Source organism: Diceros bicornis, chromosome 5 (genome assembly GCF_020826845.1).
Source record: "Diceros bicornis minor isolate mBicDic1 chromosome 5, mDicBic1.mat.cur, whole genome shotgun sequence".
In the NCBI taxonomy this organism is placed as follows: domain Eukaryota; kingdom Metazoa; phylum Chordata; class Mammalia; order Perissodactyla; family Rhinocerotidae; genus Diceros; species Diceros bicornis.
Window position 1 is genome coordinate 94,663,099 of NC_080744.1, and position 16,916 is coordinate 94,680,014.

Here is a 16,916-nt window from a genome sequence, read left to right on the forward strand (position 1 = left end):
ACATTTCTTCTCCCTTTCATTTTTGCTCTTTGCTAATTTCCTCTCTGAAACTCTGCTGCCTTGTGAATAAAAATTATTGTAATTAACAACTAGAGAAGCAAGGGCCAATTCTCATTATGTAAACAGCTGGAATGCAAAAACTGTTGCCCCTACTTCATTGCTCTGAGTCAATCAAATGTCCACATATCATTAAGATGGAAGGGCTGAGATCTGGAACTTCCTTAAGTAAGAGGTTACAGAAAAATCTACTTTAAAATTTATCACCTGTACTGTTCAAGCTCCAGTGGTTCTTCCCAGCCTACAAATTACACAGAGTTCAGCTTGGCCTTCAGGACTATGGCCCTACCTTACTTTCCTTTCCACACTGATAAGCCTACTCTCCTCCCTCCCGAATCCTGTGCTCCAACCACTCTGACCGCTTGGTGTTGTTCCCTGAACACTCCATCTCGTTCTGTGTCCTTGATTGCACTGTCCCTTCTGCCTGGGGCTGCCTCCTCAATTAGCCCATCTCTGCTTGCCAAAGTCCCCCTGCTCCTTCAAAGATCCAGTTCCAATTTTCTTTCCTGGTTCCTAATATCTCTTTCTTTTGAACTTCATAAATATCTTTTAAAAAATACCTTTCTCAAAAATACTTTTAAAATATACTTAAAAATATCATTTTTCCTGATTTCAAGAGAAATATTAATGTACTATAAAAATAAGAAAATACAGAAGTCACAGAAGAAAACAAAAGCCCCATTTTTAATCTATGTGTAATACATATTTATGTATATTTATATATTACAATCTGGTATTATATTATCTTATGATGTGCTTTTTTTAAAAAGCTCACTTTTTTTTTTTTTTTGCTTGGAAAGATTCGCTCTGAGCTGACACCTGTTGCCAATCTTCCTCTCTCTTTTTTTATCTCCTCCCCACAGCCCCAGTACATAGTTGTATATTCTAGTTGTATGTGAGCTGCCTCCACAGCATGACTACTGACAGATGAGTGTTGTGGACCCCAGCTGGGTGGCTGAAGCAGAAGGCGTGGAACTTTAACCACCGGGCCACCAGGACTGGCTCTGCCGTGCTTTTTTTTTATTTTTTCTTTTGTGAGGAAGATCAGCCCTGAGCTAACATCCATGCCAATCCTCTTTTTGCTGAGGAAGACTGGCCCTGAGCTAACATCCATGCCCATCTTCCTCCACTTTATATGGGACGCCACCACAGCATGGCCTGACAAGCTGTGCGTCTGTGCTCGCCTGGGATCCGAACCCAGGGTCTCCAGCAGCAGAGCAAGGACACTTAACCACTATGCCATGGGGCTGGCCCCATGACATGCTTTTTAATTACAAGTATTTCTCATGTCATTCATCTTTTTCTTCAACATAATTTTTAGTGGTTACAAACGAACTATAATTTATTTAACGTTCATATAACATCGGACATTTTGCTTATTTTCACAAACGGTGCTATACTTCGGGGGAGCATAAATGCGGTGGTATCCAGTGCAGTGACAAATTTCCTAAAAGAGAACAATGGAGTATTGTTTGGAAATAGGAAATTTGGGCCAGTGATAATCAGGAGAAATGTTAAGTTCCCCCACGAATCTTTGGAAATACCGGCAGGTATGCTGGGTTTCCTACTTGAAGCGGAATAGCGTTTGAGCCACTTAAGTTTTAAAGCACAGTGACCTCAGCAGGCCAATGGATGACTTTGGGGGTCATCCAGGCAGCTGATCCATGGGAACATGCAGAGTTCAGTATGTATGCCTCTCTACCTCAAAATATTTATAGTCACACTATGCACGCCTTCCCACCTCAAAATATTTCTTTATGCATCCTTTAAATCTCATAGGAAGATGTGTGCCTCATCTCCAATTTCTTCCTCCTCCACCCCATCTCCTTTTCCTTTCCTGAGATCTTGCACCATTAATTATCCTATCTCTTATTTCTTTTTTTTAAATAATTTTTATTTATTTATTTTTCTCCCAAAGGTCCAGTAGATAGTTGTATGTCATAGCTGCACATCCTTCTAGTTGCTGTATGTGGGAGGCGGCCTCAGCATGGCCGGTGAAGCGGTGCAGCGGTGCGCACCGGGATCAGAACCCCGCCCCCAGCAGCAGAGCGCGCACACCCAATCACTAAGCCACGGGGTTGGCCCTATCTCTTATTTCTTATTCTCCTCTCTCAGCTCCTTCCAGGGCTCCTCCTCAAATTGGAGAGAAAAAAAAAAAGAAAACCACCTCTCTCCTTTACTCTTACTACCCCTTGAGCTACAGGCCTACTTGTCTCTCCCTCTCACTGCCAAACTTCTGGAAAGTTTGCTTTACTGCCTTCATTGCTTTACCGCCACATAGTCCTTACCCAAGTGCTCAACTCAGCTTGGTGCCTGCCACACAGCAGGCCCTGGCTGAAAGTTAGTTCCAACTCTCTTGCAAATTGACATCTCTTTCCTGGTTCTTCACTGCCATACGCCAGGGCCTCATCTCCCTGCTCGTACACCCCGACCTAGCTGCCACCTTACTGCCGCCTGTTTCCAGGTACGCAGGGTTCTTGGCAGGTCCTGCCGGCCGCCCTCCCGGCCTTCTGCTGGCCTCCCAGAGTTCTCACCTTGCACAGTCAAGAATCCTCAATAACTCAGAGATCTCCCAGTCTACCCGTGGGAGGCACCCGTGGCCAGTCCTCCCACTCGGTTCACCGCGGGTCTCACGGTTACCTTAGAGGCAAAATGGCAGTGCCCCGCTCCTCCAAGCCTGCGTGCAAGTCCCTAAACCCAGCAACGACCAAACATTTAGGGCGCACCTACTGCGTGCTGGGCCCACGGCACCTCTGCTTTCTGTCACCCCACAGCCTTTCTCTAGGCTCCACTACGTGCCAGGTCTAGGGAAGAGGACTCCGCTGGGCTCCAGAGGCGCTCGCCGTCCGCTGGGGCAGGTCGTGTCCCTCCAGCGGGAGACCGCGGCCCCTACCGAAGGCCCTCCGGTAGGGCGTCAGGAGACCAGAGGCCTAGGTGGCCGGGAGCGGCCGCGTGCCGGCGGGCCGGGCGGGCCGCGGGGTCAGGGGTCCAGCCTCGCGCGCCGCCCCGCCGTCGGGTCCGCCCGCGCAGCCCGCCTCCGGCGGGAAGGGAGGCGGCAGGCGGCAGGCGGCAGGCGGGAGGCCGGGCCCAGCCGGGGCAGCCCCCCCGCCGCACGCCCTGGGCCGGCGCCCAGGTCCGAGTCGCCTTCCGCCTCCCCCGCCCGCCCGCGGCCCCAGCCAGGTCCCGCCGCCAGGCCGGCTCCCGCCCCCGCTCCGCCCCCGGAGCCGCAGCCCCGCCCGCCACCGCCGTCGCCATGTTGTGGCTCCCGCAGCCGGCGCTGGGGACGCGCGCGGCCGAGCCCGGGGCCTGCCGCCGCCGCTACCGCCAGGTAAGCGCCCCTCACGGGCCGGGCCGGGCGGGGCTGCGCCGGGGCCCCGCCGGGTCGCCCCAGCCGGGCCGGGCCGAGGGAGCCGGCGCCCAGCCCGCGCCCGCGCCGCGGCCGGGCCCTGCACCGGGCGGCCCCTGTCCGCGCCCGAGGCGGCAGCCACTTCCCCCGACCGCCGCCTGGCGGGCCCGGGCCGCCACCCCACCCCGCCCCCGGCGCGCGGGCCGCCGGCCCCTTCCGCCGCCGCGACCCGCCGCCCCCGCCGGCCGGCCGGGCACGCCGCTGTCCTGCCCGCGGGGGCCGCCGGCCGCAGCCCGGCCCCGGCCCGGGCACGGATAACGGTGCCGCTTCGCCCCGCCGGGACGCCCTGTCAGCCCGACGTCCCCGCCGCCCCGAGAGCTGGCGCCGTCATGGGCAGACACTTCGGGGACCGACCCTTGGGGCGCCCCTCGGGCCCTGCCCCACCTCCGCCCGAGTTCTGCCTCTGGGGGAGGCTTCTTCGGGAGCGGACAGGTATTCCTGCTCCACAGTTGGGCGTCCTCAGGGGTGACCAGGCCTGTTGATCGGGGTGGAAATGGTCTCTCTGCAGGGGCTCTTCCTGCCAACCAGGGGCAGGGCTCAATGTGACCCGAGGGAGGATAGGGGAACGTCTGCTGGACAGATGGCCTCCTGGCCTTGGGTCAGCGTGTGTGAGGGGGAGGGGTCCGTCCGACCTTAGGTATCCCTGCTTCTGAGAATCCCAGGATTATTGGAGCTGCTCAGGGATTTTTAACTACTGTTTTTTGTCGGAGACCAGAGGTGGCATTAAAAGTCCTGGATTGGAATAAGTCCTCAGGCCCACCCAGGAAGCATGTCTGGCGCCCAGGACTAGCCTAGAATAGGAATGGCTGTAGGAGAATGGGATTTGGGGGTAGGGTGGTATTTGGCCTGGGGTTGGCCCCCTGCCCTCAGCTCTGTGTTCCTGTAGGGACTGTAGGGCACATCTGTTGGTGTGTACAGTGTGGCTGAGCATACAGGATGTGGACACAGGGATCCTGGCCCAGTGGGTGCTTGATGGGATTTTAGGGGTCTGTTTCCTCAAACTCACAGGTACATTACACAGTGAAAGAGAGGAGGATGTGTGGTACCAGCACCCGTTTTGATCATTTTCCAACTTTTCCACTGGTTGTGGCATTGATTCATTCTGTACAGTTTTACTGAGCACTTATTATGTGCCAGGCCCTGGACTCGGTGTTGGGAGGACAGTGGTAAACCAGAAAGACATGTTTCAGCTTGAGCTCATAGCCTAGTGGGAAGGCCCAATAATAAACAAATCTTGAAATTTCATTCAACAACGAATATGTGCCAGGTAGTGTTTTAGATGCTGTGAAGAAAGCAAGCAAAAATAACTGCCCTTGTGGAGCTTTCATTCCAGTGGGGGGAAAAGACAATAAAATAAAACATATAATAAAAAATGTAGTCTGTTGAAAAGTGCTAAATGCCAAGGAGAAAAAGAAAATAGGGAAGGAAGATATGAGATATTGAGTGGGGGTTGAATTTACATGCAAGTGGCCTGGAAGGCCTCCTAAGAAGGTGTCTTTTGAATAAAACTTTGAAGGAAGTGGTAAACAAATCATTTTAAACTGTGATGAGTGCAAGGAAAGGAAGATGAGAGTGGTGAGAGAGAGTCATGGGCCTTGATCGGGTTTAGGGGCTCAGGGAAGGCTTCCCTGAGGAAGTGACATTTAGGCTGAGACCCGAAGGAGGGTTAAGAGTTAACCATGTGTGGAGCAGCAAAGAGCTTGGCAAGTTGGAGGAAGTGAAAGGAGGCCTGTGTGACTGGAGGGGGAAAGGGAGAAGGGAGATAAGTCTGTGGAGAGGTGGGTCAGATCACAGGAGGCCTTGAGGACATAGTGCCTTCCCTCCTTCGTTTGGATTGTAATTAGGAACCTTTGAAGGATTTTAAGCCTGTGACATGATGACATTTACATTTTAAAAGATCTCTGGCTTCTGTATGGGGAGTGGATTTTGAGATAAGCAGGTGAGGCAAGGCTTTCTGTGTTGAGTGGCCTAACTACATACTTGATCTGCTTTGGAAAAGCCTCAGACAGTCTGGGGGAGACCTTTTTCCCCAGAGAGTCTATTTTGCCCAGCTTTTAGGAGGGGAAAGGAAGATGAATTAGCATTTATGGAGTGCCTGCTAGGTGGCAGAATCAATTTTAGAGACTTCTGAAAACATTATCATATTTAACTTAATCCTCTCTGCGCCCTAAGAGAAAGGGTTGCCCTGCCCTTTGCAAATGCAAGCCCAGAGGAGACAGATGACTTACCCAGAGCTACATTTGTAACATAATCTGTTTTCAAACCCAAGTCTTCCTAATTCTAGAGCCCACTGACTCTGGAGCCAGACTACAGGGAGTTTGTATCTTGCTTCTACCACTTGCTAACTGAATGATTTTGAGTTATTTAACCTCTCTTGTGCCTTAGTTTCCTGTCTGGAAAAACCTCAAGCTTTTCCCAGCTTAAATGCAGATAAAATTTTCTACTTCATAGGGTTTCATAAATACAGATAAAAGTACCTACATCATAGGGTTGTTGTGGATGAAATTAACTAAGCCGTGTAAACATTGTACCACTTAGCTCAAATGTTAATTGCTATTATTACTTAAAATTTTTAAACATCCATGCTGCCTCTCAGCCATATTGTGGTCATTTTGGATGAGATTAAATATATAGATAATTTAATTCTTGAATTTTGTGAGACTCTCTTTTTCCCTCCCTTTTCCTCTAAATGGCTTAATGCCAGTGTTTCATATGATCAGTCATTCAACATTGATTTCCCATTTCATTCTTGACACTGTGCTAGGACTTATGGATACAAAGTGAATTCCTTCCCTCAAGAAACTCAGGGTATCCAGGGGAGGTCAGATATTTAAAAGGATGAGCTACAGTGTGCTTAATGAGTTCTCTAATGCACCTGTAGTTAAGAGAGCTGTTGGGAGCAGTAAGAACTAAATGCTGAGGGAAGTAGAGAAGGCTTCAGGGTGGAGGTGACATTTTTCTTTTTTTTTTTGGTGAGGAAGATCAGCCCTGAGCTAACATCCATGCCAATCCTCCTCTTTTTGCCGAGGAAGACTGGCCCTGGGCTAACATCTGTGCTCATCTTCTTCCACTTTATATGGGACGCCGCCACAGCATGGCCTGACAAACGGTGCATCGGTGGGCGCCCGGATCCGAACCCCAGGCCGCCAGCAGCAGAGCATGCGCACTTAACCGCTACGCTGCGGGGCCGGCCCCTGGAGGTGACTTTTGAACTGGGCTTTGGAGGAAGAATAGGAGTTTTACAGGCAAGTATGACTGGGCAAAATTCTCAGTAGAGAGAGCCGTGTGTGAAAGCAGGGAGCCATGAGAGGCTTGGTTTGTCCAGTGATGAGGCTGGAAAGCTGAGCTGGAGCTGTGAAAGGCAGGTCAAGTTTGGATTTTTATTCTGTAAGCCACAGGGAGCTATGAGAGAGTGTTAAATACATCAAGTGTACACCATGGTGGTGTTGCAGTAAGAGAGTGGAGACAGGTGTCATCCTCGGGGTGGCTTTATTGTGGCAGGATTACTGTGCTTCACGATCTTGTTCTCAGTTTCATAGACCCGAAATTCAGTTTTGTAGGGCACTTAGCTGATTGGGTCCAGGGAGACTGACTCACTAACCAAACTTGGAAGAGACCGATGCACAAACTCAGGGTATTAATTGGCCATGAGAAATGAAACTGCAGAATGACAGATGTTTCTGTCCTCTGGCCATTGCTCCCTCCTCTTCCCCCCACTTCTGGCCAGGGCTGGGACATACTGACAAACTCTTGCTCCTCAATTCCTGTTTGTTTTTCTCAGGCTCCATGAAAATTAACCCTTTCTGTTAACATAATCTTTCCTCAAGCTCTATACAGTCAATGATGGTTATTAATTGATAGAATGAATGATTCTGTATCATTTGGGTGGGATCCTGTGTTTGTGAAACTTAAGGAAGAGGAGAAATAACTTTTTTAGAAATAAAATATTGGAAAAGGGGGTCCCCTAGAATTGGGTTACTAGAGAAGGTATGCAGATTCTAAGTGGTATGAGTAATTCTGTGGCTAAGGGGTGGTTGTAGACAGATGCGTTGGAAATTGGTCTGGGAGTAGATGTCTGTGAACTCTTGGAGGGAGGGGGGCGCTTTTGGTTGCACATGAAGGAGAGATTGGTTTAGAATTTTCATCTTCCCTACACACTGGAGACAGAAAAGAAAGTAACTTAATTCCTGCCCTTTGCTCAGCCTGGTCATGGTGAGCTTTCGTATTAGACTGTAATCTTCATGAGGTTTGAGCTTTGTCTTTTTTTTTTTTTAAAGATTTTATTTATTTATTTTTTTCCCCCCCAAAGCCCCAGGAGATAGTTGTATGTCATAGCTGCACATCCTTCTAGTTGCTGTATGTGGGACGCGGCCTCAGCATGGCCGGAGAAGCAGTGCCTCGGTGCGTGCCCGGGATCTGAACCCAGGCCGCCAGCAGCGGAGCACGTGCACTTAACCGCTAAGCCACGGGGCCGGCCCTGAGCTTTGTCTTAACACTTCTTTCTGCTTCTGCAAAACTGGGAAGAGTGGTGGACCCTCAAGAGTTTTGAATCTGTTGTGTTGCCAATCTTCCTCTTTCTTTTTTCTCCTCAAAGCCCCAGTACATAGTTGTATATCCTAGTTGTAAGTCCTTCTAGTTCTTTGTGGAATGCTGCCTCAGCTTGGCTTGATGAGCGGTGAGTAGGTCTGTGCCCAGGATCTGAGCCGGTGAACCCTGGGTCCCTGAAGCGGAATGTGCAACCCTAACTGCTATGCCACCAGGCTGGCCCCCTTAATCTGTTTTTCTACAGTGAAAAATAAAATCCAAATAGACCAACCTAGATTGTGGGTTAATTATTTTTCTTTTAAAACTCTAAAAATAATTATACAAGAATATTCATGTAGAAAATTTAGGAAATGCAGATACAAAGGAAGTAAAACTAACTGATAAATCCTATAACCTAGAGCTACTGTCAGTATTTTAATATTTAGTGTTTGTACTATACCTTTATCTACAGCTCTGTCTTTACATGTAAGTTTAACTTTTTCTTTTTCCACAAAAGAAGGAACACCTGGAATAGGAGAGCGTTCTGAGTGTTGACCTCTGTGAGGTGGAGCAAGTGCATGTACCCCAAATTTTCGTATATTTCCATTTGTGGGCATGTGGTCCAGTGTTCTCCCCCTTCATGCTCTAGGAGTGTAGAGTGTGATAGCCATTAGCTAACTAAGTTTTAGAAATGCTTTTAGGGGCTCAGGTGCTACCTCAGGCAACCATTCGCTTTTACTGACAGCAGGAAGTATGTATGTGTGTGTTGAAATGACATGTCTGATTCTTTTTATGACTCAGAGAAAAAGTTAATGAACACCTTTTGAGTTTGATGTCAAACCCGTCAGCACTCATGGGCTGTCCTCTGTTCACTGTGTGGCTTTGGGTAAGTCCTTTACCTTCTCCATTTCAGATTCTGAAGGTGTTGTATCAAGAGGTAATGGTGGCCCCCTTCCTTTCATTAACACACTCTACAAGATGAAAAGGGTGATGAAGTCTTTGTATGTGATTGATTGTGGAAAGACTGCCATCATGTTGAGTAAAAAAAGGAGGATGTCTGTGGAATATATTGACTCCTGGCCTCCAGTCAGTGTGTGTGGGGGCAGGGAGTCTGTATGACTGTATTATATCTGTTTGTGAGAGCTCCAGAATTATTGGAGCCTCCTGACAATTTTTTGAGTAGTCCAGAGATGGCATTCAGGGTCTTCTGCAAAACTCACAGCTTATCCAGAGAAGCAAGACCTGCACCCTAAGTCTAACTCAGAACAAGCTCACTCTCTCTCTCCAGAGGAGAGCTTACTGTAAGCTCTCCTTATCTCTGAGTGGTGGGATTGGGTGGTTTTTACTTTTTTCTTTATATTTTTGCCTGTTATTTGAATTTTCTATAGGCTTATATATCATCTTTACAAAAACAAACGAACAACCAGTGAATCTATTGGATTCACTGAATCATTGGAATCAGTGAATCATTTTGGAGACAAACCTTGAATGCCCTAAAATAAAAATGCAAACTTCTCAGAACTGTGTCCCTTTAAAAGAGGTATGATCTTGGAGCTGGCCACCCCACCTTGGTCACTCAGGGGAAGATGCCTTTGTTAGATGTGCAGTAGAGACGGCTCTCCCTGACGGGTGAATTAGGCTAGGACGACGTCTGACGGCGATAGTCCCTGAATTCTGGAGCCAGGGCTGTGCCCATCTGGGAGGAGCTGATGAGTACAGTGTGACTTGGCTTCTAGCTTCGTTTGTTGGGTGTTTTCTTTAGGAGTGCTTCTAAGGAAATCACTTCTTTTGGGTGTGGCCCTGGGCCTTCTTGCATGGACCACAGGGCTCAGTCTCCTGCGCATCAACATGGGGGATGCTATAGAGGCCTTGGTGTTACAACCTGGGGGTCACAGGATGTAAAGAGAGGGGTTCCTATGTGTAAGCCTCACATGCATTCCCGGAATATCCCTCCTGAGAGCTCAGCCCATCCTGGGGGTGAGGCTGGGGGCTACTTCTTCCTTGTATCCGTCCAGTCTTTGGGCATAGGACCATTTTACCCACACTGCCCTTGGCAAGGTGGAGCTGAACATGAGCCAGTGGAGTGGGCTCTGGCTCTGCTTTTAGTCCCCTGGTTTGCTGCAGTTTACAGCATTCTACTCCTATCTGCCAATTCAGTTCCTGAAGTTGAAGTTGTTCCTTAGGAAGCCAAAGGGCAGAGTGAGATCAGAGAGAGAGGTCTTAAAGGTAGATGTCCATTGTAACTGCAAGCCTCTCAGGGCTATTCCAGGGCCCGAAACCACATCTGAGGCAGAGCTTTGGCATTTTCAGAGGAGAAGGGAGCCCAGGGGTGGGCAGCGAGCAGCTGTTCAGATTCTTTTGGGGCTTAGTCCAGCTGAGGCTCTGGTCTGTATGGGCAAGGGCTGCTCTCTGCCTTTGCCTTGTTAGGCCGACTCTCCAGACCTGAACTGAGGTTAACTGAACTGGCTGAGGTTGTAAAAACTGCTTCATTGTCTGAAACTTTATTAAGGCTATAAATCTTCAGGCCTTTAAAAATATTAGATGTGTGATTAATACTACCATTATTCTTAATTAGAATGTTTACTTGTACTTAAAATCCCGTGGAGTCTTTTTGCAACTGGGCATCATTGATCAATAATCTACAGTTGCTTATGAAAGGCCCAACCTGGGCCCCAGCCCAGAGCTGGATGCTCTGTGGAGCATAAAAGAGTCACATGAGATGAGCTTTGCCCTCAAGGAGTTCCCCCACTGAAAGCAATTAGAGAACAATTTGCTTCCATACCAGTGGTGTCTTAAGGGGGCTTATCTTTCTGAGGGTGGTGGTTACTTTCACACAGGTCAGCCTTCTAGGTTGGCTGGGGTTACCACCGGGGAATATTCTCTGGTATCCAAAATGGATTGAATGGCCATTTGGGAGGAGGGAGGAGGTGGCAACAATGTCATATCATCTTTCATTACTTCACTTGTCTCCCCTTGACACTGCTTCTCTAAGCACCTATACTCTTTAGAGAAGGTAGCCACCTACCCACAGAATATGAACCCCAGTGACTGTCACTCTACCATTATAGCTCCATTCCTCTGAGTCTAAGGCTTTTGCATTTCTACTTAGAGTCCCCCCCCCCTTTTTTTTTTAATTTTATTTTTCCCCCAAAGCCCCAGTAGATAGTTGTATGTCATAGTTGCACATCCTTCTAGTTGCTGTATGCGGGACGCGGCCTCAGCATGGCTGGAGAAGCGGTGCGTCGGTGCGCGCCCGGGATCCGAACCCGGGCCGCCAGCAGCGGAGCGCACGCACTTAACCACTAAGCCATGGGGCCGGCCCAGAGTCCCCTTTTAAAATATTTACAACCCCTGGGAGAGGTCAGACTAGTAGCAGTTCATCACCAAACAGTAGCTCTAATTACCAGGAATTAATTAAGTCAGCTGAGAGAAAGACTGGGACCCAGGCAGACACTTGGGGACAAGGGTGTCCGAAGGGACACACTCCTGCAGGGCAGGAGAGAAGCAAGGGCAGCAAAAGAAATTTTCATGCACGTTAGTTGCTGCAGGTGGGTGCTGCTGACTCTGGGGCCACCCTGGTGGTCCTGCTGGCTGGGGCATAGGATACAGCATGACCTAGCACTGGTACAGGGGGCTTTGAGGCAGAGCTAGAATTTGGGCTTAAATGGTTGGGAAGATTGTTTTTCCTTCATTTAAAAAATAATATATGCTTGGTTTAGGAAGTTTTGGAACATTCAAGAAGAAAAATTCTTCATAATTTTACTACCTAATGATAGATGGCTGAAGTGTACAGGCGGAGGGGAGTGATCCTTTTACAATGGAAGTCAGCATGTCACTCCTCTACCCCAAGTCCTTCTTTAGCCTTCCATCTGAGAGCTAAAGTTGGTTCTTGCAGTGGCCCTCCATTATCTGCCTCCCACCCCTGTCTCCTATGATCCCTCTGCTCTGGTTTGGGGTCCTTGAATGCACCAAGCATTCCTTCCCTGCGTCAGGGCCTTTCTACTTGTTCTTTCCTCTGCCTAAAACCTCTTCTCCCCCATATTCACGTGGCTTGCTCTCTCACGTCCTTCAGAATTGAGAGTATAGTCTCTCCAATTTCTGATTTCAGTTGAGGAACTCCTGTTGAGAAAGGCTATATTGAATCTACTTGTTTGTGTCTGTCTGTCTCCTTCCGGGGGAATGTCAGGACTGTGTGGGCAGGGACTTAGTCTGTTCTGTTCACTGTGGTATCCACCAGCGACTAGAACAAGGCCTGGCACATAGTGGGTGCTCAGTCATTATTATCTAATGAATGAAGGCACTTGCATGCATGTGTGTAGTGTGTGTGTGTTGTGGAAATGGAATGGGAAAGGACCCCGTAGCTAGAAGCTGTAGGGGGAGAGAATGGGTGGGAGGGGTATGGAGAGTGAGGATGCTCTTGGCAGGAATGGTGGCTGGAGATGTGGTCCAGAACTGTTCCAGCCTGTACAATTCATCTCTTACTGATGCTGTTGAAGGGGAAGGCAGTGATTTGGTGCTTTGAGGCAGGTGAAGAAACAGCTGCTGAAATATAAAATCAGTGAACTTGGTCTAGGCCTAGATTACAGAGTTTCTCAAAAGCCTGGCCTGAGGGTTGGAGTTGATATAGTACATTATAGGAAACTTTATGTTTGTGAGCAGAGTGAGTGACCTGATGAAAGTGGTGTTTGGGGAAGATTGGTCTTAGGGAGACATGCAGGATGATTGTGGTGGGAGACCAGAGGTGGCAAGGAAAGAGGTAACAAAGACAGAGATGGAGACGTGGAGCCGAACAGATGACATCAGTGAGACTTGGTAATGGCAGGATGCTCTCCAACTGCTGTGTGGCTACCTTAACAAAGGTTTCCAGTGCTCCCAACTTGGTAGAGCTTAAAGTATTGTCAGTGGCTTCAGATGAGTTTTGGAAGCAGGTGGGGTATAAGTAGGAGAAACGGAAAGGGAGAGTCCTTCTGAGGTTCGCCAGGTTGATGGGTCTGTGGTGAGGGTGCTGTCATATCCTACACTGGGCCTCCATCTCACAGACCTAACCCGGGATAGGAGCCTGTCTGTTCTTTCTGGTCTGCTGAAAACTGTCCCCTTTCCAAGAGTAGCTGGCAGTGCTCTCGGGTTTTCTTCTGAACCTGCACATATATCAGGGTGGTATCTAAAATCCATTTGTTCCATCACCTTCTTTCAACTTCATTTTCTATCTCCATAGTTTTATCTATTTCTCAGAACAAATTGTCTTTGACTCACAAACCCACTTAGATTGGATTAATTGACTGGAAATACTTATGTCTAAATGGTTTCTGTTTCATTAGGCTTCTACCCTGTTTTTAAAAAGGCTTTTGCCAGGATGAAATCAGCGAAGTGATTTTGGTATAATCAGCTTCTTCTTTATGATCTTTTGGTACAAGTTATGTTTTGAGATTGACGTTTCAGATGTATTCATTTCTAGAATAAATATTTGAGTGCCTGCTGTGTGCCAGGCACTATTCTAGGCACTGAGAATATAATGCGGAATAAAGTAAACAGAAATCTCACCTTCACGCTGTTTAAGGCAGTGCTGTAGGAGCTTTACAAATGTGAACTCATTTAATCCCTGTAACAGCCCCATTTTACGAATGGGGAAACCGAGACAGAGAGCTGAGGAAACGTGCCCAGGGTCACAGGGCTAGTAGGTGGTAGAATGGGGATTTGAACTCAGGAGAGTCTCACTCTGAACCACCACAGGTGATGGGGGAAAGGAGAAGGGCTGGGGCTGGGAGAGTTGTATCTTTGCATGGGGCCTGCTTTGAATCTATGTTTAGAGATTTTTCTCAGGGTCTGACAAGACTTTTTTTATTATTATTATTGTTATCTTACTAATTTTAACATTTACCTTCAGGCCTATTAAAAATCATTTTATTTTATTCTTTCCTTAGGTGGTGTTTGGAAACTAGACCATGTGCCTAGATCGAAGTGATTCTTTTCTCCACAGCGCTACACCCCCAGCGATGCTCACCACACCCCTGTTGTGAGAACCTCACTGAGGTATGATGTTTAGGCTGACCTGAGCTGCCCTGGAGAAACTGAGAGTTTGGACAAACGTAATTTTTTTATGTTCCTTGATAGTTGTTTGTTTTTTAATTGTGCTAAAACATGCATAGCAAAATTGACCATTTTAACTGTTTTTAAATGTACTCTTCAGTGGCATTAAGTACATTCACAATTGTACAATCATCCCCACCATCCATCTCCAGAACCTTTTCATCATCCCAAACTGAAACCCTGTACCCATTAAACAATAACTCCCTATTCTTTCTCCCCCTGACCCCTAGTAACAACCACCCTTCTACTTTCTGCCTCTGAATTTGGCTACTCCAGTTACTTCATATAAGTGAAATCACACAATATCTGTCCTTTTGTGTCTGGCTTATTTCACTTAAGCATAAGGTCTTCAAGGTTCATTCATCCATGTTGTAGCATGTGTCAGAACTTCATTACTTTTTAAGGCTGGATAATATTCCGTTGCATATTTAGATCTCATTTTGTTTATCCATTCATCCATTGATGGATACTTGGATTGCTTTCACATTTTGGGTATTGTGAATAATGCTGCTATGAACATGGGTGTACAGATACCTCTCCAAGACCCTGCTCTCAATTCTTTTGGGTATATACCCAGAAGTGGAATTGCTAGATCATATGGTAATTCTTTTTTTTTTTGAGGCGGATTGGCCCTGCGCTAACATCTGTTACCAGTCTTCCTCTTTTTCCTTTTTCTCCCTAAAGCCCCAGTACATAGTTGTATATCATAGTTATAGAGTTTTAGCTCTTCTATGCGGGACACCACCTCAGCATGCCTTATGAGTGGTACATAGGTCCGTGCCCAGGATCCAAACTGGTGAAACCCGGGCCATTGAAGCGGAACACATGAACCCAACTGCTTATGCCACTGGGCCAGCCCCCCATGTGGTAATTTGATGTTTAATTTTTTTTTTTTAGGAACTGCCATACTGTTTCCCATAGTGGCTACACCATTTTACATTCTTACCAGCAGTGCACAAGGATTCCAATTTCTCTACATCTTCACTAACACTTGTTCTTTTCTCTTCTTTTTTTTTTTGATAATAGCCATCCTAATGAGTGTGACCTTGGTGGTAATCTAGTTGGATCCACAGAGTCCACTAACCAAGAGTCTGGCCCCTATTGTGCTGAAATGTACAAATGTACAGAAAATAATATGATAAACCTCCGTGTACTCCTTAACCAGATCCAACAGTCATCAATTCATGGCCAATCTTGTTTCATTTATATACACCCTCCCTGCTCTCTTCCTCCGGCCCTGTGGTATTTTGAGGCAAATCCCAGACATCACATCATTTTATCTGTAAGTGTTTCACCATGTGTCTTAAAAAGATAAAGACTTTTAATATTCCATTTTGTCTGATGGTAGACGGGCACATAGGGATGTTCCTGTGGACACTTTATTCCTACGTTCCCTTGGATCACCAGGGACATATACAGTGGGCAGACATGTAGACACCTGGATTTTGGATCCGTTGCCTTACTGGGTTCTTGGTGAAAAGCAGCCTTGGCTGGGGCCCTGCTTTCCTGCAGAAGGTGACTGCCCTTAGGTCTGAGCAGCCATGGTGAAAGAGCCCACCCAGATCTCTGTTGAGAGAGGAAGGAGAGAAGAGGAAGGAAGAAGAGGATGAGGAAGAGCATGGGAGGGGGGAGATGGAGGGAGGGGTGGGGGAGAGGGAAGAAGGAAGGAAGGAAGGAAGGAATAGTGGGAGAGAGAGGGATGAGAAGGAGAAGTGTGTGTGTGTGTGTGTGTGAGAGAGAGAGAGAGGGGGAGAGAAAGAGAAAGAGAAGGGGAGTGAGAGAGCAGAGCATCTGGGAGAGAAACTCTTTACCAGGCCCTTGACTCATCAGCTCCTAAACTCCTTAGTGATCTAAGGGGACCACAGAGATACCCCAAGACTAATAGCATGTTCCTTGTGTCTGTGTCTCCCTCACCCTGCAAACCTTTCAATTTTGGCGTCTTTGGACTGGAGTTCTTCTGTGATAGATGAGACTGGTGGCACACTCAGAGCCGCCAAACACATGGGTATCAGAGATGGGAAAGAGTGACTTTGTGGAGTAGCTACTTTTTCTTTTCTGGGGCCCTTTTATTCAGGGAGTGGGGGCTTGGTTCCCACCAGGTCTGAGGCTACTGGCTTCTTCCTTAAGTTTGGGGATCCCTACTACCAAGAGATGACATTTTCACAAAGTTCAGTGGGAGGGACTCCTCAGGGATGGTGTGTGAACAAGAGGAGTCCTGTCCCCCTTTTTTCTCCGTCTCTGGCTCCTGTTCCCCTCTAACACAGTGCAGTTCCCAGTTAGAGCTGAGATCTGTTTGCAAGTAATGAAAAGTAAAGGGGGTACAGGTTATAAAATATCAGTTTTATCTCAGTTCTCAGCTCTGTTTAAACTTTGATGCCCATACCTAGTTTCCACTTGTATCATCTCAGCTGTACAGTCCTGCATAATCCCAACTCCCTCCTGTTCTATCCCCCATTCTTTTTATCTTTTTAAAAAATATAACAGCTTTATTGAGATATAATTCACATGACATATAGTTCACCCATTTAAAGTGCACAATTCAATGGTTTTTAGTATATTTGCCAAGCTATATCCCCTTTTCTTAAGACTCAGGACCCCCCTGTGCCCTCCTCTTCCCTGTGGTTCTCAGAGCTAGCCTTCTCTCTCCACTGATGTCACACTAATCCCATCCTCAAGACAGATGACTTTATTGTGGGGCACTTTATTGTAGGCACTTTCCAATGATAAAATATTTAACTTAATCAGCCCTGCAGGGGCCCAGGATTCATAGACAAGTGCTACTTCAGGTAGACTCCTTTCCACCGGCAAGGTCCCGTTGCCACTCGAGGTCTCTCTATTTATA

General features: G+C 47.6%; 1 protein-coding gene across 7 annotated transcripts in view; it reads left to right on the forward strand.

The window, feature by feature from the left end:
• The first annotated feature begins 3,309 nt into the window (after positions 1-3,309).
• ZNF592 (zinc finger protein 592) overlaps positions 3,310-16,916 on the forward strand; it is a 47,376-nt gene continuing 33,769 nt past the window's right edge. For 2 of the 7 annotated variants that reach the window (XM_058542519.1, XM_058542523.1), the window contains exons 1-2: positions 8,046-8,873; positions 13,909-14,017. Coding sequence is in view for 1 of the 7 variants with exons in the window: in XM_058542518.1 (XP_058398501.1) it covers positions 15,259-15,356 (98 nt within the window). In the remaining 6 variants the exon portion in view is untranslated. The other 5 variants (XM_058542520.1, XM_058542521.1, XM_058542522.1 and 2 more) reach the window with 5 other exon arrangements.